Here is a 25,844-nt window from a genome sequence, read left to right as displayed (position 1 = left end):
TTTGTGATCGCTGAAGAGATAAGTGCCCTCCTCTGACGCCTGACTTTCCCAGTGACCTTCCAACGAGTACAAAAGTTGCATCTGAATTTCCTGAGAACCTTTTTCATGTTATTGTCAAATATGCTGCAAATTTGTGGAAACTGTGATGGATAAAGAAAGTCTTGGGGCGCAATCAGCGCAAACCCCTTATGCCAGCCCAGCAGTGTTGCAAAAGTGCCATAAAGCACTTTTGCGCCAATGTTCAAGGAGGGAGGCTGGCTCAAGCCCCATTTTGCTGGCAAACCGGTAAGGCTGCACCAGCCGAGTCAGGTTGGGGGGAGTATGGGGGGTGGGCGGTGTGGGGGTCTGGGGGGCAGGTGGAGGGCAGGAAAGAAGCTTTTTGGGGCAGGGGAGAGCAAGCAGCAGGCAGGCCCACGGGTATGTGGTGAGTGAGCCCAGTGCCAGATCTTAACCCTGGTCCTGGGCGGCCTGAAACAGCTCCAGGCTCCTTGGATTTGCACCACCTCTTCAAATGCCGCAGATTCGAATAGACCCGTTGGGGCTGCTGCAGCTTTACCCAGGGGAAGGGGAAGGAATTCCCCTTGCTCCGGGTTGAGCCCCAACTGGCCCCAACTCTGCTCTGGGTGTGGGCAGGCCTGCCGGGGCAGGTTAGAATTGTGCTATTGGTGTCCTTAGGCACATATCTTCATACTGTGTTTTACTGAGAAGCTGACCACTGTTGGTGGGATGATGTGTATTCTGCAGTTCTAGGTACGCCCAGGAATGCTATCTTGGGAGCTTTCAGTTTTGTTTTTATGTTGAAATGTGTTTTTAACTTCTTCCTGGTGACACTTTGGAATATGGCATGGGGGAAAGGAGTGGGAGGGCCGGAACATATTAGCTGGTGGGGTTATTTTAATCTTTATTGGGTCGGCCAGTATCAAAGCTGGTTTCCATCAGTCCAGTCCCTCTGTCACACTTTAGTGTGGTGAAGAAACAGAACTGGGCCAGAATTATGCAGTCTGCTTTGGTTCTTTATAGCAGCCATTTTCAACTGGGCTGCGGCACATTGGTGTGCCACGAATAGTCCACAGGTGTGCCATGGGAATTTTGAAGAGGGTCATTTATTGGTCAGGCCAATGGCGGGATGTGAGCCCCCCTCCAGCAATCCAGGTTGCCTTGTCAATTGTCAAAAAACAGATGGCGTGCCTTGACAATTTTAAGGTCGTGTCAGTGTGCCATGAGCTGAAAAAGGTTGAAAATTGCTGCGTTTTAGCTAGACACCCATGGACATGAGCAATGTCTTACCTCCACACACATTTTGTCGGTTGTCATGCCTGGTGTTTTACTAAGATGAAGTTGGCAGTTTTAAGCACTTTGTCTTTTGCTTCTTGTTTCTCCATTTGACTGTATTACTTCCCGTGCTTGTATTATTTACCTGTTCTTGCTACCATTTTCTACCTATTTGGTTCTCATATTCTTTCACAAGCTAATGATGTGTCCAGAGTGCAATCCTATGCATTGGAACAAACTCGGAGCATATGAGAACTGAATGAGATCTGAAAGGAGAAATTGCCTTTTTTGGGACGTACACCGCAAGAAAGTAGCAGCTCAATAAAGGCCACAGATGAGAAAAAATACACAGGCATATGTGAAGTGAACAATAGTGTAGAATGTGCCGTCAAAGAATTAGAAAATATATTCTGGAAAACAATTCCGAGCTAGCTGGAGGAGTATGCTTGCTAGAGTAGCCCCTTGCAACATTCACATTTTAATCTCTAGGTAGCTTTTCAGGTTGAAATCTTTCAACTGAAAAGCAGACGGTCTTGGGCTATATTTCAGCAAAGTATCAATTGAGTTAGATTTGTTCAATTTTTGCATCATAGTATTCCAATCTGCCTCTAAGAAAAATGGAATAATGTGATTTTGTTGCTGGGAGTTTGGGGGAGTGCAACGAGAGAAAGTCACCATTGACAAGAAAGTCGGGGATGGGTCCTGGGGCAGGAGATGTGTAGTGAAATGTATTCCACAGTGATAATAAACTGTCCCTTTCAATCATTGGCAGGAGAGTTAATGCTCACCACATTATTAAATGAAACGTGTGTAAACAAACAGCAGCAGCAACCAGATTTGCCAATTTGCGGTTTGTTCTCCGTTCAATTTAGGAAAACAAATCAAAATAGGGAAATCTGTCAGAACAATTTAAAAAGTGGTCACCCTCCCACCCCCACCCCCCCCTTTGGAAACCACAATACTTAATCTACCAGCAAAATGCATGTCAATTTCAAGGAGAGAGATAGGATGAAGATGCGTCTTTGGTATCCTGGACCCTATCATCAACACTGCCAACACTTCCTGGCAAGATGAGAGTGGTGCTAGGTGCTACTCTTTAGGTATAGCCAGTGGTGTAGCTAATGATGGTGTAGCCCGGTGCCAAGTTCAAAATGATGCCCACAACCATGGTGGGCATCATTGATGATGATCAGTGATGTCACAACCGGAAGTGACATCGCACCCAGGCTTTTAAAAAAGTGAAATTTGAGGAAAAACCTGCCTCCTCCACCCCAGAAGCTCACCACCCACTTGCTCTGCCACGACCCCCCAACCAGTGGCATAGCTAATACGCGTACATCTACCTACTATGTGGGTTCAAAGAAGATTTTGTAGCCCCCTCCACGACAAAATAAAATTTAATTAAGTAAATTAAAATTGTGCCCCTTTTTGGTTAGCGATGCTGTACTGGGCTGAAAAGGGACAGTTATTCTCCCCCTGCTAAATATAAGAGGAACACCACTTGAGAAAGTGTCTCTTTACCCAGTTAGCAGGATGACTGTATTATGATACATGGAAATGAGAGCGGACTCATATTAACACCTTTTTGGTTCCATGCTGTATCATATAACATCTCATTAGCTCTCAGAACAATCAGTCTCATAGGTCGGTTTTGAGTAAAGAAAATCCACTTTCTATTCCATAAGGCAGTTATGTGTTCATTTTCTGGTTAATTGGCCATAACTTTTGATAGAACACAGATATTCCTATGAGGTTTGATTCATTGCATTCAGCATTAAATTACCTTTCCAATGTTATATAACATGATGGTATTATTCGTACATACCAATTTTTTTCACAATTTTGGCCACTAGTATCAAGTTCAGCTTGTTGTCCCCCTAAAGTTTGATGCCCGGTGCAGCTGCTACCCCCTGCACCCTCTTAGCTACACCACTAAGTATAGCTTTTCTTGTATTCCACATGTAGTAGTGGCAGCTAGTGTGATGAGCTGCAAAACAGAGTTGTCCCCACAATCTCACTGTTCAGCAATGAAATTTTTACAAGAATGGAAGTAGTTTTTCTTTATAGATTTTTGGGCGCTGAACACGAAAATAACAGTAAAAATCCTCTATTAGCTATGGTTCTGGATTAATTTGACCGTTTCTATTTTGTATATATATCACATATATTTCAGTGGGATGTCCAGGCTGGATGGATCTGGTTCCAACCACTTCTTCGCTATGATCACGTGATTCACGAGGCAAAGACACGTGATCCAACTCACCCGGACCAGAATTGAACGTTTGCCATGCTGACTTCTGAGTGTCGCTATTATAACATCCCATTGAAATATATGTGAAACAGAAATGGTCGATTTACTCAGAAATTTGAACTAGGAGACTATTTTAACTGTGATTTTCATGTTCAGCAACCAAAAATGTATAAAGAACGGTGAACTTCGTTTTTGCAAAAAAAAAAAAGAAAGAAAGAAAAGGTTAAAATTTGTTGAACAGTGCTGTCTTTTGACATAGATTTCACAGACAGAGGTATGGACAAATGCACTGAATCCCCTTGTGTTATGTTCCTGTTCTACCCTTGTTTCGCTATCTAGTACAGTGGTTCTCAAATTTTTTAGCACTGTGACCCACTATTTTAAACGATAGTGTGCAGCGGTGGACTTGGCACTGGGGAAATGGGGCAAGTGCCCCCGGCTCAGAACCCGCACATTTCCAGGAACACGCAGGAAGCTTTACTGAGGCTCCCGACACTATCAGAAGTTGTACTTCTGGTTTTCTGAAAGTACAGTTTAAGACCACGGGGAAGCCTCACAATGCTTCCCCGGTTGGTCCTAGAGTCTTGTGAGGCTCCGTTTCGCTGGTAAGCATGGAGGGGAGGTATGGTGCAGAGGGGCAGCATTACAGACCTTTGCCCCAGGATGCCTTGAGGGCAGGTCTGTTACTGACAGTGTGTAAGGACCCACCAGAAGTGACGTCATTAACCTGGAAATGATGTCATGGCCAAAAGTGACATCATCAATTTAAGCTTCAAACCAAATCAGTCAAAGGTTCCATTAAACAGTGCATTCATGCTGTTATTTTGCATAGCTCAGAAGTCAAACATTCCAGCTTGGAGTCAAAGCAGAACACACTTGGATCCTTCTCCAGCCACATGGCCCTCCCCCCCTTTCCAGTGTCCCATCTTCCCACTTATTCAGGGCAAAGCACCATGCCTCTCTCCCACCTGGAGCCCACCCTGCCCAGCAGCTCTGTACCCTCTATTTTCAGTTCTGTATTTTCAATTGTGCTACGCAACCCACATGAAATTGGCTTGAGACCCACCTAGTGGGTCCCAACCTACAGTCTGAGGAACACTGCTCTAGTATGTCCAAGACAGAAACCAGCAAATGGAGATATAGATAAGTTTTGCTCTAAACCGCAGATTAGCGGTTTGGGGTCCACATATTCTGTGTCTCCCTTGAAGCAACATTGTGCTACCCACAGGCTACACAATCTCAGCCATCCTAGTTTCCATTTTAAGAGACTCCTAGACCATGTGATTGTCAAGAGGGGTTTACAAATGAGGCAGCGCAAAAAAAGTTTAGGAAGAGGAAGCATGTAAAGTGGATCCCCAAGCCCTATTGCTGCATTCTTGCTGGAGGCTGCTGTTGCAATTATATATTTTCTGTATTTATTTCACAGCATTCTGCTTTTCGACTATGATTCTATCTACCACAGTCCCCAGAAATGAGACCCTACACAACGTGACCCACCAAGCCGAGCTTAGACCAACAGCCATGCTTGTTAGGTACTTGATAGTCCTCCTGTTTTTCAGGATGCCGGGGGCCCTAATTCAAAGCCCTGTAGTGGACCCCCATGACACTCTCTCAGTGTGTGTTGCCAAGTGTTTGGAGCATCAGCATGGTCAGCTGAACATTGAACCTCAGCCAGTACCCAACTTGGATGACTTCTGACATCCTTGAGTCCCAGCAGGCAGCTTAACTGGAAAGTTATTTGACCCCAGATGAGCCACCGTACATGACAGGCAGCTCTGTGGGTCAGAAGCCATGCATGCACATTATGTACCTTCACTGTAAAGGAGTAATTTTGAGAGTACTTTACATTTTCCCTCTTGCTTTGAAATCCCCAATGGAGGACTGGTGAATGTTTCCCATTTCGCTTCACTGTTATGTAAACTGAACCCTTCCCTTAATTTTAATGTTGTTGACAATTCATATCCATGCAGGGCAGTTTCTATTATGGACAGGGTCATTCAATTTTTAAAATATGTTTGATGGAATTTCTGAATGGCAATTGAAATCACTTTGTGTGGTATTCCATCATACTCCTAGCTGCTTGTCTTTCCATTGTAAGAAATCAATAATGCCATTTGGGGGGGATGGGACGGGACAAAGCAACAGGCAATGAAGAAGGGGGGAGGGGTCACAATCAAAACCTGAAGCAAATGCATGCTTACTCTGAATTATTAAACAACCCAATTTTAAGACCTCAGAAATACCATCAGGCATCTGTATCTGGCTGTCAGATTCAAATAATTGACTTAGAAGAAAACATCTGCAGTTCACATGTTCAGGTTTTGTTTTAATTATCATTGGATTTATGTGTTATCTTCTTATGGCTTTGTGACACTTGCAACAAAGTGCTTCTACCATTGTTGTTAAATACAAAGATTCTGCTTAAGAAATAACCCTTTGGAAGTTGAAGAAGATAAAGGGAAGAAAGGCTCTTCAGTTCAGAAAAAAAAGAAAAGTAAGAAAGGGGATCATAACGTAAAAATATACAATGTTGGAGAGAGATGGTAGAGTGACAGTTTTCTCCCAGTTTTTCCAAGAATCCAAACCCAGTGAAATATTAACCCTAATACTAATCAGTATTAACCCAAAAGGGGACGGGGCTGTGCAGTGGCATCACTAGGGTTTGTGGCACCCGGTGCAGGAGTCTGGCGCGTCACCCCCATGATGAACCTCCTCCTTTGGAGTGGGCGGAGCAACATCCTGGGTGGTGGGTGTGGCAGTGCGTAAGTGATGGGCAAGACACGACCTCGAGTGGGGAGCAGGACCCAGATTGGGTTGTGTTTCTTGACAAGACATGTTGATGCTTTGTATGTAGAAATAAACTCCTTCCCGCAGCATACTGTAGTCTGTGAGCAAGAGGGAGCCCTGAATATGTCATACCCCACCCCACTCAACATTGACCTCTTCTCTCGGGAAGAAGCTGAGGGGGCAGGGCTAATTAATAGGCAGGTAGGTTATATTTTATGTGGCTAATGATGAATCGTGGCAAAGGCAGTAGGTCGAAGTCAGAGCTTATTTTTGCCATTTACGCATTCAGGGTCTTTAAGGGGATAAACAACCATTAGGCACATTATGCAGAGTCAAAGTCAGCTTGCTATGAACTGTGCACTCAATAGGGAGCTGCAGCCAAGCACAGTTCCCTGATGAGTGTGAGGTGCATACAGACCTCAGGACGTGGTTGGAAGTCATGTGTTGAAGAAGCCTCACTGAAGCCAAGTAGGGCTAGAACCGATCAGTGCCTGGATGTAGAAGTAGGCTATTTCAGAATGCCAGATGCAAGGGAGGGCATCAGGATGCAGGTCTCTTGTTGTCTTGTGTGCTGTGAGGTACAGAAAGCTGGACTAGATGGGCTTTTGGCCTGATCCAGCAGGGCTCTTCTTATATTCTTATGGGTGGAAATCTATCCGGGAAACTTGTGTACATAGAAGGAAAGTGGTCTATAAATGAAATAAATAAAACACCTATTTTAAAGCCTGTGGCTTGTTGCGGTAACCCTTTAAACATTTAGGTATATGTTAAAAACACTTTGCATGTACATCTAAAATATAGTTTATAAAGTGACCATTGAGAGTTTCAGGGGTTGTGTCCCAGAGTGCCCAATGACAGAAACATGCAGGATTTATTTTTCTTTGCTGCAGCTATTTTCTCTTATGCCTATTGGAAGATTGTAAGCAATATACAGGCGAGAGATGTGTATTTATGTAAGCTTCTATCTTGGCCAGCCAACTTAATACATCACTGCAAATATAGTTAAGGGGCAATATTGTGTATGTATGAATGATTGCCAAGTTCCTCGACAACATGTTGGAAGCTTCAGCAGGGAGCCCATTTTCCATAATGAAGTGTCAACTTTGCACTTCTAACGGGCTTTCGATGAAATCACTTCCTATAGTCTGTTATTTTCTCTTCCGAGATCTCATTTGTCCACCTAAATTTTAAGTTTAGAATTATTAGGCAAACAGCAGCACTAAATGGTGTGAGAGCATGCATATGTATACCTTATATTAAAGGGGGGGAGCACGATTTGGTTCTTAGCTATGAAAGAAATGTTAACTTATTGGCCTTTTTGCCTGTCAGTTAATTGCCCACTACTTAGCAGGAGCACCTCTGGCTCTGCTTCACACAGGTGTGAATCATTAACTTGCTGGAAAAAAAGATCAGTAACTTGCAGATGGTTTTCTAAATAATTTTTAAAGTAGAGAACTGCTGAAGTATTAAGAATAAATATGTGGGAGAACTTGAAGATTCAGTTAAAGTAAGGTACATACTTAATTTCATTGCTGCTATGCTGAACGAGCAGCCTGGGTAAGTGATCAGACTTGATCCTGGTGCTTTCAGGAAATAAAATGTCTTTCAGATGACATGCAAAAGCATTCAGGAAGGCCGCTTTACTGTAAAAGTTCAGGGCTGCTCTGAAGTGTTGCTCTGTTTTATTATAAAAATATCTGAGGTCTGATGCTTATTTGAAGTAGAGGCGAATATTGCTTTTCACTATCTATTGGACGTGGAAATGAAAACCTTCCACAGTGTCGGAGTATCTTATTGACAGTACTGGAGGCAATGTGAAGAGCGCAAGGAATGGCCATGAACTTTGCAACTAAGCTGCTGTTTTAGAATTCAATCCTTGCTGCTTTTTGCAGCTGTGTATTTTTATACATCCTGCCGCTTGACAACCCTGAGTGCGTGCAGTGATTCATTCATATTTTGATTAGGCAAAAACTGATGGCATAATTTTTAGTTAATTATCATTTGGGAGTTTAACTGATTATTGAATTAACTGAGTTAGGGAAGAGGCCTTAGTTCAGTGGCAGAGGAGAGATTTGTGTGCAGAAGGTCCCAAGTTCAATCTGAGGCATCTTCAGGTGGGGCTGGGAAAGACACTTGGTCTGAAACCCAAAGGTCATTTCCTGATGGTATAGACCAGTGTTTCTCAAACTGTGGGTCAGGACCCATTAAGTGGGTCGCGAGCTGATTTCAGGTGGGTCCCCATTCATTTCAATATTTTATTTTTAGTATATTAGACTTAATGCTACCATGGCATGCAACTGCATTGGGGAAATGTTAAGATCTCTGCTTTTAACAGGATACTCTTTATATGTTTTTAACAATGGCAGTAAATGGGACTTACTCCTGGGTAAGTGTGGGTACGATTCCAACCTTGGATTGTTAAAAAATTTTTCTGCTTAATGATTTCACTTCCTGTCGTGACATCAATTCCAGTAGGTCCTGACAGATTTTCATTCTAAAAAGTGGGTCTCAGTGCTAAATGTTTGAGAACCACTGGTGTAGACAATACTGACCTAGATGGAGCAATAGTCTGACTTGGTATAAGGCAGCTTCTTGCATTCATATGCATTGCATATGACCAAAATCTCAGTATCATCAGTTTCATTGCAGGTGAAAGAAGTGTGATATAACTTACTGTTTGTTAAAGCCATGATATGAACATCTACAGGTTTAGATCAGCAAAAGGAGCAAAAGTACTGAGACACTGTCCTTTACCCTTGAAATTTGGATACCAGCAAATGTCTTGGAAACTTTAGGCAACCCATCTAAGCGTTGTAATTTGCTCCCCTGTGTGCATAATAACATTAATGATACCCACTCTTGCCTCTCAAGTTTGTGACAGTAGCAGTGTTTCTGAGGTTCTGGAACAGAGTTGCTCTGTGTTGCAAGAAAAACTCTTCAAGCAAATAGATTTGTTACTTGGTTATGACAGCACCTTCTTGACAGCCTGTTCCTTTCCTTCCAGCTGTTCTGAAAGCGTGTGCCGATGGAGGTGCTAATCACCTGTATCACATCACAGAAGGAAATCGTGAAAGGTACATGGATAATAATTGGATTTGATAATTTGCCTCCTTTTACCTTCACTGTTTGTGTTGATGACCTCACACTTACAAATTTCTATGATCTCCTTTTGCTCTTCGTTCTGTGGTAACAACCTGTCACACACAGCATGGAGATGCCACCAAAAATGGCCTCTGCATGTTGGGTTCATTCCCTCTCCCTTATCATATGTAGGAACACCTGCCTGATGTTAATGATGTCTTCATGCTGTGTCTCCAATTCTCATCAGTTACAGACAATAAAGTGTTACTGCATGGCACAAGGAAAAGGAGGATAACTCAATGTGAGGGTTCCTTTTTTGATGGCCTCCATCTACAGATGGTGCCTTGGTATCCACGAGGGATCCGTTCTTGGACCCCCACAGACCCCAAAACTGCAGATGATGAAATCCATGATTTTGGCACCTTTAAGCACTCCAAAGGCGACCAGAGCACAGGTCACCACCAGAGGGTTTTCTGAAGCCCACAGAGGCCATAATCATTTGCCTGCAGCCTTTGCGGGCTCCAAAATGCCCCAGAGTGCAAAAAACCCAATTTCCCGTTTCCCATAAGAACAGCCCCACTGGATCAGGCCATAGGCCCATCTAGTCCAGCTTCCTGTATGTCACAGCGGCCCACCAAATGCCCCAGGGAGCACACCAGATAACAAGAGACCTCATTCTGGTGCCCTCCCTTACATCTGGCATTCTGACATAGCCCATTTCTAAAATCAGGAGGTTGCACTTACACATCATGGCTTGTAACCCGTAATGGATTTTTCCTCCAGAAACTTGTTCAATCTGCTTTTAAAGGCGTCCAGGCCAGACGCCATCACCACGTCCTGTGGCAAGGAGTTCCACAGACCAACCACATGCTGAGTAAAGAAATATTTTCTTTTGTCTGTTCTAACTCTCCCAACACTCAATTTGAGTGGATGTCCCCTGGTTCTGGTGTTATGTGAGAGTGTAAAGAGCATCTCCCTATCCACTCTGTCCATCCCCTGCATAATTTTGTGTGTCTCAATCATGTCCCCCCTCAGGCACCTCTTTTCTAGGCTGAAGAGGCCGAAACGCCGTAGGCTTTCCTCATAAGGAAGGTGTCCCAGCCCCATAATCATCTTAGTCGCTCTCTTTTGCACCTTTTCCATTTCCACTATGTCTTTTTTGAGATGCAGCGACCAGAACTGGACACAATACTCCAGGTGTGGCCTTACCATTGATTTGTACAACGGCATTATAATATTAGCTGTTTTGTTCTCAATACCTTTTCTAATGATCCCAAGCATAGAATTGGCCTTCTTTACTGCCGCTGCACATTGGGTCGACACTTTCATTGACCTGTCCACCATCACCCCAAGATCTCTCTCCTGATCTGTCACAGACAGCTCAGAACCCATCAGCCTATATCTAAAGTTTTGATTTTTTGCCCCAATGTTCATGACTTTACACTTACTGACATTGAAGCGCATCTGCCATTTTACTGCTCATTCTGCCAGTCTGGAGAGATCCTTCTGGAGCTCCTCACAATCACTTCTGGTCTTCACCACTCGGAAAATTTTGGTGTCATCTGCAAACTTAGCCACCTCACTGCTCAACCCTGTCTCCAGGTCATTTATGAAGAGGTTGAAAAGCACCGGTCCCAGGACAGATCCTTGGGGCACACCGCTTTTCACTTCTCTCCATTGTGAAAATTGCCCATTGACACCCACTCTATGTTTCCTGGTCTTCAACCAGATCTCAATCCATGAGAGGACCTGTCCTCTAATTCCCTGACTGGAGTTTTTTCAGTAGCCTTTGGTGAGGGACTGTGTTGAACGCCTTCTGAAAGTCCAGGTATATAATGTCTACGGGTTCTCTCACATCCACATGCCTGTTGACCTTTTCAAAGAATTCTATAAGGTTCGTGAGGCAAGACTTACCCTTACAGAAGCCACGCTGATTCTCCCTCAGCAAGGCCTGTTTGTCTATGTGTTTTGAGATTCTATGTTTGATGAGGCATTCCACCATCTTACCCATTATAGATGTTAGGCTGACCGGCCTATAGTTTCCCAGATCCCCCCTCTTTCCCTTTTTAAAGATTGGTATGACATTTGCTATCCTCCAATCTTCTTGCACCGTGGCCGTTTTGAGGGACAAGTTGCATATTTTAGTCAAGAGATCAGCAACTTCATTCTTCAATTCCTTAATAACTCTTGGGTGGATGCCATCAGGGCCCAGTGACTTATTGATCTTTAATTTATCAATGAGGTCTGAAACATCTTCTCTTTTAACCTCTACCTGACTTAATTCCTTGGTCAGGAGGGGCTGTTAGGGCAGCGGTATCTGCCCGAGGTCTTCTGCCGTGAAGACAGATGAAAATAACTCATTTAATTTCGCTGCCATCTCTAAGTCTCCTTTTATCTCCCCTTTCCCTCCCTCGCCATCCAGAGGGCCAACTGCTTCTCTGATGGGTTTCCTGCTTCTAACATATTTGAAGAAGCTTTTATTATTCCCCTTAATGTTGCTGGCCATGTGTTCCTCATAGTCTTGCTTGGCCTCCCGTATCACCTTCTTACATTTCTTTTGCCACAATTTATGTTCCTTTTTATTCTCCTCATTACGGCAAGACTTCCATTTACAGAAGGAAGCTTCCTTGCCCTTCACAGCCTCTCTAACTTGGCTGGTTAGCCATGCGGGCACCCTGGATTTAGTGGAGCCCTCCTTTCTTTGTGGTATACACCTCTGCTGGGCCTCTATTACTGTTGTTTTAAGCAGCCTCCATGCACTCTGGAGAGATTGGACTCTTTTTACCTTCCCTTTCAACCTCCTTCTAACCAGCCTCCTCATTTGAGGGAAGTCCGCCCGTCGGAAGTCAAGGGTTTTTGTGAGAGATTTGCCCGGAATTCTTTCCCCGACGTGCATGTCGAAACAGATCACAGCATGATCACTGTTCCCCAATGTCTCCGTAACATTGACATCTCTAACCAGGTCCTGTGTACCGCACAATATTAAATCCAGAGTCACCTTTCCTCTGATGGGCTCCATGACTGGCTGCTCTAAGGCACAGTCATTTAGCATGTCAAGGAATCCGGTCTCCTTTTCGTGAGCGGAACACAAATTGACCCAGTCTATATGAGGATAATTGAAGTCCCCTGTGATTACAACCCTGTCCCTCCTTGTCACCTCCCTGATCTGTTTCCTCATTTCAAGGTCCCCTTCCAATTTCTGGTCTGGAGGACGATAGTACGCCCCCAGTATTACATTGCTCCACAGGCCTGGTAATTTAACCCACAGATTCTACGGTGGAGTCGGACCCACCTTCAATCTCTACTTTTCTGGATTCTAACCCTTCCTTAACATAAACGGCCATCCCACCTCCAACACGCCCCTGCCTGTCCCCCTTGTAGAGTTTATAGCCTGGGATTGCAGTATCCCACTGATTCTCCGCATTCCACCAGGTTTCCGTTATGCCCACTATGTCAGTGTTTTTGGTTGTCACCAGACATTCCAGTTCTCCCATCTTTGCTCAGAGACTTCGGGCATTCACATAAAAGCATTTGTACATGGAATGCCCCAGGATGGGCTGCTTATTTGCTCCTTTGTCCCCACATCCTCTCACTGTGCGAAACCGTCTATCACATCCCATCACGCTACCATTCCCAATTTCTTCTCCTACTCTGCCTTTTCCCAAGGGAAACCAGAAGTGGTTTTTTTGCCTTTATAAGGCCTCAAAAAATCCCCAGGCCTCAAAATGCCTTATAAGAGCAAAAACGTCACTTCTGGTTTCCTGAGGAAAAACAGGAAGTCACCTTTTTATTGCTCCGGGGCTATTCTGAAGCCAGAAAACTCTCCAGAGCACAGCTGTGGTAGCCTTCAGTCAGTTCAGGATGGGCCAGGTCTGGCTCAATGTGGGTCCAGGGGACCCGCATTGAGCCACATCCATGGATGGAAAATCCATGGATAAATGGGCTCAACCTGTATGTCATGTAGCATTTTGTTCTAGGGATGGTATTGGTTTGGCCAGATTAGACACTTACTGAGGGCACATACCCATCAGGGGCCACCTCCTGAATCCTCAGTACCAGTGACTATGCTTGAGTTCAGTTTGCAACTGGGGGACTGATAAGGGTGCCACGGGAAGCCCAGTTCAGGGCTTTTGCCCAGGGTTTCCAACTGCCTGGCACTGTGCTGTTCTGCTCTTTGACTCCAACAGTAGTATTCAGTCCCCTTCCTGTTTTAACAGAGTTCATTGGAACCTCTAGAGGTGACTCGAGGATTACATGTACAATAACAGGATTCCTCCCTCCAGAATCAATGGCTTAATGCAATGATGCAATAACACTCTATGTTCAAAAACAAACTCCAAAGCCCAAATATTTAATTGCTTGTTTTGAAGGGGTTGTTTCATCTCCCCAAATTGGAGTAGCACTGCTGCAATTTTCTTTTCCATGATTACTTGTGAAGTTAACAGGTTCCTCTCCAGAGATAAGACGTTTCTTCTTTCAACAACTTGTTATAGTCTTGCTCTTTTCTCCTTCAATCTTCCCAAGATGAAATGTTAACTGACAGGCGTAAGGCACTGAGAGGAAATATGGCAGGCAATGATAGGGGAGGTTGGCCGTCACTGTTTCTGACCTGGCTCTCAACTGGTAAGCGATTTTGTTATTCCGTGCTAACCCTTTAAGTGATATTTAAATCCTCATAGAGGAATACAGGTAAGGAATCATAGCTCTTATCATCCTAGTGCTCTGTTTTGTATAATAGCTCTCAGTGTAGCAATTATGGAAATGATTTGTGCAAAGGAAGTACTGCATCGGTGAAAACCCCCTTTCCCCCTTCTGCATTTAATAATGTAGCATGTCTGTGTAATACGGCAGCCTCTAAAGTTATGTGGGACGGAAAAAATTCCTGTAGCTCCTTCTTTATTTTTTCAGAAGCCTTGGCACTCTTTTTCTCTTTGACATTTTGACTTTGCGCTCTGCTCCTTTCTTGAACAGAGTCAGATCTATGTGCTGGATTGACAATTCAGTTCTTAAAAGAACATATCCTTTGAATAGAGCAGGGGCTGGAGGGTCAGCTGCATTGGTTTTGCCCACTGGCTCATTTGCACACAAATCACAGGGCAGACAAATTGCTCTTTAAACCGTTCTTCTCCTACATGAACAGCAGAGGTGGCTTTGGTGAACAAGACCTAGCAAAAGGCTCTTGGTTCCCAATCCTGTTCTCCCCCTACTTTATATACCACTTGAAAATGTGCCTCTTTGCTTAAGTAGCAGGGTAAATCAGCCTCCCACTGCATTGCAGAGCTTCCATCTGAGGGTGCTATTTCTCCATATTCCTAGACCTCCTGCCCAAGGAAGGTGCTCGTATGCCCAGGATGGTTGTTCTGTGATGTACCGCCCCTCCTCCCATTGGTAACAGATGTCATGCATACAAGGGCTCAACCAAACCAAGTCTCTTTGTGGATGCCCAGAGTGAACAGGAGCTTCTGGGATCTGTTCAGAAGGATTTGTGGAAATGAATTATCCCAGCAGTTCCCAAACTTACCTTGACTTTCTTTTGCAGCAGCCTCTTCTTCCCATCTCTCCTGGCACCACCATCTTGAATGGTATGAGATCTTGTGCATTTGTCACAAGATCTCACACGATCCAAGATGGTGGCATCCAGGAAAAGTAGGAAGAAGAAGCTGCTGAGGACATCCTGGGTGCCCCTGTGAGTTCACCACAACCCCTTGAGACATCATGGCACACATTTTTTTTGAACCACTGAATTATTCTGATATATGTGGAGATTCATACTTTCTCACTGTAATAAATGAGACTTCCTTGCACCACATGTGCAGAGGCTTACTACTCATGTCGCCTCTTTGGAGCCTTGGGCATTCAGGGGCTTCCTCTTTTCTGCTGTGAGAAGGAAAATCATGGTTTGTGAAGTGGGGAACCTCCTTGCACATGAATGAAGTTTTCATTATCATGAAAGAGATCCAGATGGCTCAAGTGCACAGTGCTCTGTGGACCCTTTGAATCACAGCTTCAGTGACATACACACCTCCCTAGCAGCAGATGCAGCCAACTTTCTTACAGGTGAAATGTACTTTGGTATCCAGCCATTGTCTTTGGCAAACATAATGCATTCTGCAGGCATTCTAAATCAGCTGGGAAATAACATTTTAGATGGCTCTGTTTATTCCAAAACTCATTAATGCACACTATACAAATAGCTTTCCTATAGAATAAATATAAGTATGTTAAATGAATTCTCATAACCATAAATATATAATTCAGGAAAACTAGATTGTTGTATCACAAGTGAATAGTTTTATTTGTTCTTCACTTGCTTGGCCCTTAAAGCATTCTTATTTTGGGGCGCTATATCACTGGAGTTCAATTCTTGACAATAAATCTAGCAAGATTTTTTTTATTTGCCTTTAAGGAATCTGAGCCTGCTGGAAACACTATTCATTTGCTTTTCTAACATGCTCTCTCCTCCTTCTCATTTCTCAGTACAGTTTTATTAAAAGCTCGTCTTCTCAAAGAACACTGACAAATTAATTAGATTTTTTTCCTTAATTCAGTCTTTTCTTTAACTTAAAAAAAAAAATTCAAAGCCCTGGTTGGTTATGGTTTTTAATGAAAGCAATGTAAAAATCAGTGTAATATTAAACCAGACACATTGGTACCATTGTCCAGGCACTATACAGACTTCTCTGAGGAATAGTATACCATCATCAGTGGATGACATCCATAGTTTCTCTTCCTCCAGAGCAGGGGTTGTCCTCAGAAGCAACAATCCCTTGCTTTGAAGGAGGATAAATTGTGGGTGTCGCTAATTAATTAATTTTGAAGATTTATACCCTGCCTTTTCAATAACACTCAAGGTGGCTTACAAAAACGAGGTATCAAATAAATATAAAACAAATCATTAAAACCTACAGTAAGAAATTCAGTAAAATCATCCCCCAAATACACTGTCCTTCATAAAAAGCAACACCAGCAAATGTAAAACAAGCAGATGCATTAAAACTTCAATAAGTAGCAGCACAAAAGTCAAAACAGCACATCCAGCAGCCAGTGCAACAATTGATAACGCAGTGCCCACAACCCCCTCTTTAACCCTAGTCCACCCAGCCACATGAGCCGCTGCATTCTACACTAATTTTTAAAAAATGTAGCCAAAGTACTTCTCCATAAGCTTCACCGCCTTGGTCTGTCCACTGTCTATATGGTCTGCAATGCCCTCCCATTTGTTCTTGGGGTGTAGTAGTACCTACAGATTCCAACCTCACCTTTTCCCTTGGCTTCCAACCATTGTCCATGAGAAACACTTTTAACCCTCCACAAAACTCTCCGTGAAGACAACAGTCTTGCCCATGCTTTGATTTTTAAGCAGAAATATTTTGTGACTTTCCAACAATTAGCACCCTGGTTCAGCAGGTTTAGCACAGGCAGAACTTCATAAGAGCAGGGGCTGTCCCATTCTGGTTTAATATGGGAGAGAGCACTGCACATGTAATAGAGATGGCCAGTGGCATAGCTAATGATTGTGTAGCCCAGTGCCAAACTTAAAATGTTGCCCCAGAAGTGATGTCACAACCGGAAGTGACATTACACCCTGGCTTTTTAAAAAGTGAAAATTGGGAAGAACCCACCTCCTCCCCCAAGCAGCTCACCACCCACTTGCTCTGCTGTCTCCCCCCAGTCAGTGGCATAGCTAAGGCATCTATCTACTACTTGGGGTCAAATAAGATTTTGTAGCCCCCCCCCCTGCATGTCAAAATCAAATTTAATTAAGTAAATAAATAAAAATTATTGGTTCCATGCTGTATCATAATAACATCCCACTGGCACTCAGTCTCATAGGTCAGTTTGGAGTTAAGCAAATCCACTTTTTGTTGCATCAGGCAGTTATGTTTTCATTTTCCGGTTAATTGCCCATAACATTTGATAGAATAATGATATTCCAATGCAGTTTATTTTATTACATTCTGCATTAAATTACCTTTCCAATGATATATAACATGATGGTATTATTCATACATACCAAGATTTTCACAATTTTGGTCACTAGTGTCAAGCTCAGCTTGTTGCCCCCCCCCCCAAGCTTGATGCCTGGTGCAACTGCTACCCCCTGCACCCCTTAGCTACGCCACTGGAGATGGCCACAGAGAGCATCCCTCCTGCTATGGAACATAATGGCTCAGTGCAGCGGAGATTTTCATCTCCGCTTTTGGTGCTATACAGTGGGTTCTGCCTAGGAAGCTGAGATTTCTATGGAAATCTAGGGCAATCTAGGAGAAATTTTCAAGGAATTTCTCAGAGGTTTCATCTACTTCTAATTTAAATAAATACTCTTGTAATGGTCATCAAATGGCCTTTTTTAGATCTTTAGAGGACCAGCTACTCCTAGATCGTGCCAAATTAGAGTTTAATGGTCATTTCAGTTTCATGACCAGGGACTCTGTGTCCTTTCACTTTGTTCACATTAGCTCCTAGTTCTTATAGTCTTTGCTTATGGGAAGGAGTAACTCCTTTCATGATTTAGTTCTCCTTTCAGATGGTTTATTATCATTCTCTTGATGGTACAAGAGTAGGTGGAATGAATAGGAGCACACTGCACAGTGTTATTGATTGTAGATCTCCTGGTTGCAAAATGCATGTGAGGTGGAAGATGAAGGCTGCAAGAAACACAATTATTGTCACATAATTCTCCTTTCTGTGTGTCTTCCAAAGAGGGCCTTATTATCCTTAAAAGCCTTTGGAGTGCTGTCATTTGAAGCCCATCTGCTACAGTACTCCCATATTGAATCACACTGACCTTGGATAGGATAGTTAGACTTCAATGCTCATCAAGTTCAAAATGTCTGTAATTATTGGCAATATGACGCATCCATAGGAGATTTGTTTTATTTAAACATTCTTACATCACCTTTCCAAACTGGGAGCCAGACGCACAGTCAAACAGATAAAAGCCAACAACGTTAATCTAACCACCACAACAACCACAGCAAGAACGAATGCTTAACTGCAAGTGCTAGTTCCACTCTTTGTTCACCTAATTAGTTCATCATGCTAATTCAGCATGAAAATGGGATTCATCACCTTTATCTCATGAAGATGTGGTCTCCCCACCTCTAGAGATTAGGAAACTTGCATAGGGATTGTTCATTTGTTTCAAAAGCTTGTCACTTTTAGAATGTAATAACCAATTCCTTGTCTGAGGATATAGCTTCCATTGCTTTACTGCTAAAACGGACTACAGACTTAGCACTCGCTGAATCGGTTCAGTGACTGCTGCACCAGCTGAGGGTGTTGTGAATATGCCGTAAGGTATATTCATGGCACCTAGGGAGTAGTCCCCAGCAGGGGGAAGGCCTGTGCTGCCCTGCAGATGCTGCATTCAAAGCCCCTGGCCGCTGGCACAGACGGATAAGGCTCTGAGTAGCGCAGGGGTGTGGAGAGGGCAGTGGGAAGGTGGCATTTCTGGGTGGGGGGAGGGCATAACAGAGCAGATCCACCCTCAGAGGGTATGGCATTGGCAGAGCTTTCTGTGCTAATTCCCTTCCCTGGCCAGTCAGCTCTACACGGGCCACTTGGATTTCCGTCAGCTGGCAGAGATCTGAGTAACCCAATAGGGCTAACTGCAGCATTACTTGAGGTAAGGGAAAAAATATCCCCTTATCCTGAGGAAACCTCCAGCCAGCTCCCAGTTAGCGGTGGATGAAGCACAGGTCATGCAGCTTAGCTGCACCTGCGCTAGTGCACCTCACTTGCCCATCTTATTCTTTTGAAGAGTGTTTTCAGAGTTCTCCAAGTCAGTGGTGGGGGGAGCAGGTTTCTTTAAAATGTAAACTTCTGCAGTGATTAGCTCTTGGCACTGGTTGGTATTTCTAGAAGTTAGTAGATCAATCAAATGGTTAAGCTGTGTAAGCATATCGGGCACATGCAGATTCAGAATGACCTACAAATTCAGCAGCGGTGATGAAAGGTGTAGAAAAAAAATGACAGGCGCATTTACAAAAGATTTACCCTTGGATTCTTAATATTAAACGGTGATATAAAAAGCAATCCGCGAGAATGCATTTCTCTTTAATTATTGATGAAGTCAAGATGATATATTTCTATTCCTTTGGTTATCAGCTTCTGTGAACTGAAGTACTGACTGTTATTCTTGATTTATTTTAGGATTGGGGGAGGAACTGGAATCCTCTGCTGCGGGTGTTTTGGGGTGTTACCTCCCCTTCCAGTTCACATAACACAGAGAGAAATTTTGAAAGCTAGACTGCTGAAAGTAGCTGTAAATGCTATTTTCTGGCTAAGTTTACTCAGAAGCATTGTTCATTACAGTGATAACATTCCAAAAAATACGTTCCTGAACCTGATAGAAAATGTTGAGTGCCTGTTGGTGGGGAAGGAGATGGGGGAATATGGAGGAACATATGATGCCTGGTCCATTTTGGAAGGAAGTGTGGCTTATTAGTTACAGTGCAGTATTTCATTGCAATTGAAATGTTTTCACTGGCTGAATGGCTACATTTGCCACTGAAGATGGTGTCCCGTCCAAAAGTTCCATCTCCCAATGCCCACTTTTTTGGCTAGTTAACACGTCCTTATCTCTAGAAACAACAGCTGTGGTGTACAAAGGAATGAACACAGAACTCCTTATCTATAGCAATTAACCAACTTTATTGCTACGAACACTTATTCCCTGCAAATCCTCTTGTCCAGAGGCTTTCCCTCCCCAAAACTCCACTTAACTCAGTGGGTAAAGGTACAAAACCTCCAGTTCAAGTCCACGCTCTCCAGAGCACAGTCCAGTCTTCTGCAGCAGAGTCCCTCCTCTGTGTTCTCTCCAGCAGAGTGGTCTCCTTCAGCAGGGTCCTGACAGTTCTCCCTTCTGTGTCCTCCAGCAGAGTCCTGGCAGTCCCCTTCTCCCGTAGGTCTGGGTCAGGTAGCTCTTGGTCAGGTAGCCCTGGGTTCCTGCTGAAGCTGCCTTTTATCCTTGGATGTCCCATAATCCAAAATGCAGCTCAACTGTGAGCTACCTTGTTAGCTCCTTGTTAAGTCCAAATTAGGTGCAGGTGAGCCATCTCTTCAGTCCAAGTCCATTCAAAGTCCCATCAAGGTCAAATGAAGCTCAAGTGTCCATCAGAGTCCCATTGGCCTTGATTGATTACAGCTGTGGAGCCAGCCCTGCCCTTCCCAGAGCTGTCAACCAGCTGTCAAAACATGGGACCGCTGTCAACACCACATCATTCACCTGATGATCTTCTGATCTGCCATTACAGATGGCAACACAAATTACTTGCTGTTAACAGTGATTGTTGCACATTCTCTCTGTACAAGCCGAGATCAATAATGAGAAGATTCAAGACAGTAAAATAGCATCAGGAAAATTGGAAAGAGGGGTTTTCATTGAAAGATTCTCAGCAACTGTTACCCTCCACATACCTGATCTCGTCTGATCTCGGAAGCTAAGCAGGGTCAGGCCTGGTTAGTACTTGGATGGGAGACTGCCTGGGAATACCGGGTGCTGTAGGCTTATACCATGGTCTTTCAAGACTGAAGGTTGCCAACCATTTCTTGCTACTGTTCCTAAAAGCGGGGTATTTTTATAAAGTTTCTTTTGGGCTCCTTCCCTTCTCCATTGGATCATAATTTTATACAATCATTGGATAATAACTTCTATGTATAAACCTGTGTAGGTTTATGCCAAATGTGAATGCTAGTGGTCACACAGTACATGCTAACATTTTCTGAGATCCCAGGAAATTTCTGGCTCCCCCCCCTTTGGCTCCCAGGTCCCCCCTTTGACCCTGACCCCAGGTACTATGGACCCCCTGCACCTCCTTCTCATGGGCCCAGGTGAGATAGGAAAATGTAATATCCCAGGCAATTTTTGCCCCTCCCCTTTGGCTCCTAGACCCCCTTTTTGACTCTAGGTGCAGTTACAATTTACCCACTAAGCCCCTCATCATGTGTTCTGCTCCAGGGAGTGTGAGGTACTAAAAGTGGGAGGAGTCAATTCTTCCAGGGATTTTGTCTCTGGTGTGCTGGCCTCAGGATCTCCAGTTCCAGTATCAATACAGATCCAACCTTGTTATACATGGATTTTTTATACACAGATTTGACTCAACACGAATGGCCACTGCAAATGAGAAGGGATGTGCTGATCCCTGGAGAAGGGGGAAAAATCCATCCCTTTAAAATCACAGTTTAAAAAAACTGCTTTTCTTATTGTTATAGAGGGACAGTTATGCAGGCGATCATTCCATTCTTCAGCTGAGCCAGGCAAAGGCAGGAGGTCCTTTGCATTTCTAATTGCTGACTGAGGGCCCAATCCTCTCCAATTTTCCAGTGCCAGTGCGGCCGTGCCAGAGGGATGCGGAGGCAGTCACAGAGGCTTCCTTAAAATATGGGAACATATGTTCCATTACCTTGGGGCTGCAGTGTGGCTACACTGGAGCTGGAAATTGGATAGGATTGGGCCCTGCCTCTCTATAACAGTAAGAAAAGCTGTTTTTAAACCTCAATTGTAACGGGACGCACTTTTTAATTTTTTTAAACTGCTTTTATTTAACACATTTTATGGTATCAGCAGGAATACCATATCCAGAATCAAACCCCTGAAGATGTCAAGGCATGACCTTATTCCATTAGGAGCAACAGAGCCTAATGGTCTTTAAATCTATTTTTTCTATAATATAAATCTATAACAGTGGGTCTTTAAATCTATTTTTTCACTGGGTTTTTTTCGCCTATTTTTCCCACGGACTTTTTTTATCCACTAGGGGTTCTGGAACGGACGACCTATAGTTCCAGTGTCTCCAGTTCAGAAAGTCGATGGGCTAATGTCATGGCTGAAACTGAGTCCAGAGCAGGTTCTTTCTGCCTACCTTCCTCATCAAACTTCACACTCATGGCAGGGGCCATAACAATATGTTGGATATGATCCTCACTAAGTGTTAGGGTACCAGGGCTTTTTCAAAAAGTAGAATTTTCCTGCCTACCGTGGATGGCTTCATGTCTGTAGGAGCTACTTCTAGCCGTGTCCGTTTCCATGTTTTACTATGAACCCCACAAGATACCCACTTCATAAATGCAGTGATTATGCAATAGAAGTATGTCTTATGAATACAAATTGCAGGGGTTATTTCCTCTTACCTCTTTCCATAAACTTATTAGGAAACCCTAGAATTTATGTATGTTCTGGATGTAGATATAAACGATTCCTAGCCCTGCACCACCACCACCCCCTCTTCAGTACTTTCCTCTCTGGCCTGAACACTTTTAACAAATAAGCAAAAGCCTCAAGTTCTAACTCAAACGATTTGCATTGAAATGGGTGCCTGCCTTCATTCTGAAAACAGATTACTGCTTCTATGAAATCTGTTAAATATATTATTGTTAATGAAGTCAGTAACTTGCAAAAGTGTGCAGCCTGGAATGCCAAAGAAAGTGATGTTTCACATATGAATGCATTTATCTTTCCAACGTTTTCAGAGATTTGTTTTTCATCCGATTTTGTTGTTTCCTTTTTATATGCCCCCCCTCCTTTGCCTTTTTTTCATTTTAAACGTTGGGTATTACAATTCTCTTGCAGAAAATACTTCTAAAACAAATAACAGCCACTTGTATCTGTTGCTGGGAACATACATTGTAATGGATAAATAAGAGCTAGCTGAAAATGGATGCTTTTTAGTATTTTTATTTATTCTTATTTATGTAATACGTTCTTACCCCGCCTTTCCTCTACTACTGTGAGCTCCAAAGGCAGCTTACATAAAAAAACATAAAAACCATCAGCTTAAAAACAATGCAGTAATAAAGCAGCAAAAAAACCCCAGAGGCAGCACAATTTTTTTTTTTCAACAATACAGAGAAATATGTGGCTTTCTGGCTGCAGAACATGCTTTATGGCATTGTGAATGCTGATCCGGAAGTGCTCATAGCCATACTCTTCCAGACTGCTGCTGCGAAGACCCCACTCATGGTGGCCTTCACCACCAGAAGAAGTCCAGCCAACTCCAGTAAGTTGGCAAGCTTGGCGTAATGGACGAAGGGTGGGAGGATCGGGGTGGAACGAATGAGGCTAGGGGTGTGTTGCAGGAAGGGGTGGTGTCCGGCACAGCCAACTTGCACCAGATGCTATTGCTTTTAGAGTGAGCCAATGCACTCCCCTTTGTCTCCTTGGACTTGTGCCATCTAAAGAGCTAGCCCAGGTATGAGAAAAATCCATTGGCAGTGGTAAGGTTTACCTAGAAGGGTAAGGAAAAAGAATTTCCCTTTCCCCTTCTCCTTCCTATTGGCTCCCTACCATAACCTGTAGCACAGCCTGTTTTGCAGCAGCTGCATGCTATGATGGAGGGGGGAGGTTAGAATTGGGTCTTCGTTGTCCTTCAGTGATGTTTACTGAGCAGATCAGTCCACAGGGTTCAGGCAGGTAAGCTGCACCACATGGATACCATGTGCAAATTGGGAGGAGTGACATAAATGTTTCAGAAACAGATAAAGATATAGGTTTAGATACCTTAATAGCCCTACAGTGTTCAGTGAAATTGATTGTAAATAAAAGAAAAAGGTCAAAAGAAACTGCTGGAGGATTCATATTATAAGCGAATTAGTAAAACGTTCACTCTTTCACAAATCCTAGTCTTACGGGGGGGGGGGGGAACCCTCCAGATAGGTGTTAGTACCTGAGTGTATTTTAGACTGATGCTGCTATAAATTAGGTGGTACAAGGAATGTAGAGAAATGGGAACTCCTAGTGAGCTCTGATGACATTATTTAAAATTTTGCAACTATGCTTATGTTCATTAATTAGATGTTCTTTTTAGGGTAGCTAATCCCCTTTACCCCTTCCCAAACTCTCAAGAAATATAATTTAGAGAGGAGACTAGTTGAGTTGTAGGATGCATGTTTCACATATGAGGCCATTTCAAACTGGTAGCCATGTTAGGGCACAATCCTAACTCGCCTGCTTTGGAATAGCCACTACTTGAGAGCTAAGGACACTCAAGTGCAAGGGACTTGTGCTGGCTCGGTGGGGGGGGGGTAGGATTGTTCGCCGCATCCATTTCAGCAAAACCATCAAGATCAGTGGCAGTTACAACGTGAACATTAAATGTGTTAGTCTTCAAGGTGTTACATATCTCATGGTACTTTTTCTTTATAATGGCATTTGACTCAAGAAAACTTCACATCTTACTTAATGACATCACTTCCATCCCTCAGCCAGCACTATAAATGCTATTCCTATTGCTGTATGAAACAAATTTGACACCCCTGTTCAAGTCGGTCATGTTGAAACTGACCAGCTACTGAAAGCATAGGGTGAACATTTGTTTTCGTGGCAGAATGAAGGGAGAACTGCCTTACAATCAGATCTCTCACCCCTTTCCAAAATAAACCATTTAAATCAGATGTTTCCTACTGAAACTGCCACTTGGAAATGGTGGATACTAATGCCAGTCATAGACGTTTGGTTCTGTGAATGTGGAACCTTTCCCTGGCACTAGACGATTGTTTCAAGTATATATATATATATATGCATCCACATGACCAGAAGCGTATTTCTTTATACTGAAAATTGAGATTCTCAAGAGTTTAAATTGTGCCCAAACTCCACATAAAGTTTTGCTTAACTCTCAACCAAACTCTTGACAATTTCCTTCTTCCTCAGTTTTCCACTTCACAAAAATGATTGAACAATACTTTTTCCTTTCAAGTTTTGTAAAAATCAGCGTCGTATGTAGACAACAGAGGAAACTCTGTTATCTGTCCCCCACATTAAAAGTCAGGGATAGAAGGGGAATGACTGTCTGGATGCAGAGTGTATTACGACCTTTGGGACTTGAGACTGAGGATTATCCCATTATTGGAAAGAGGGCTAATAGAATGTCAGAAAGGAGATGGATAAGAAACCAAGTTATAGAAAGGTCTATTTTTAGCCTTGTGGAAGAGTGACAGAATTGCTAATGGATTCCTTTGGAGCATTCTGCCATTTTAGAGCCTATTCATAGGTTACAGTCAGCCACATCTGTGCTAATTTTAACAACTTGGATGAGTGGCTTGGTCATGGCAACAGCATAGTATTTGGAGAGGGAACTTGTGCCTTGACTTCTGTGAATAGGATAGTGCGTTTCCAAGTTCTGCTACACATGTGCAGTAGCAATACTGTGAGCACATGCGCTCGTTCTTGCTCTCTCTCTCAACATTCTGGACAAGACTTACAAGCTTGAGCACTTGTGTTAACTGCTTGAACCTTTTGCCCTAGAACTGGCGCCACCTTGAACCCCGATTTGCAACATAGGACTTTCCTGACATAGGACTTTGTATTGCATCATCTGTCTACCCACCCTGAACCTTTTTCCTTAAAAATCTGAAATACAGACTCAAAGAAAAGGATGACTGTGCCACTAGTGTCGCTCACCTTAGCTTGGAGTGTGACCCGGACCTACCAGCTGTAGACAACATTTTACAC

The 25,844-nt window shown here is 43.4% G+C and overlaps 1 protein-coding gene and 1 pseudogene across 7 annotated transcripts in view; both read left to right on the top strand.

Annotated features, from left to right (window-relative positions):
- The window catches only part of TPK1 (thiamin pyrophosphokinase 1), a 321,965-nt gene that overhangs the window by 100,040 nt on the left and 196,081 nt on the right, over positions 1-25,844 (top strand). For 6 of the 7 annotated variants that reach the window (XM_066627433.1, XM_066627430.1, XM_066627431.1 and 3 more), the window contains one exon: positions 9,315-9,384. The exons of the other annotated variant lie outside the window; for it this stretch is intronic. In XM_066627433.1, coding sequence (XP_066483530.1) covers positions 9,315-9,384 — 70 coding nt within the window. The remainder of the gene's footprint in view (positions 1-9,314; positions 9,385-25,844) is intronic. 7 annotated transcript variants of the gene reach the window in all.
- Positions 20,787-20,903, top strand: LOC136654548 (5S ribosomal RNA; annotated as a pseudogene).

The sequence above is a fragment of the Tiliqua scincoides genome, chromosome 5 (assembly GCF_035046505.1).
Source record: "Tiliqua scincoides isolate rTilSci1 chromosome 5, rTilSci1.hap2, whole genome shotgun sequence".
Taxonomy (NCBI): Eukaryota; Metazoa; Chordata; class Lepidosauria; order Squamata; family Scincidae; genus Tiliqua; species Tiliqua scincoides.
This window is presented reverse-complemented; position numbering and strand designations above follow the sequence as displayed.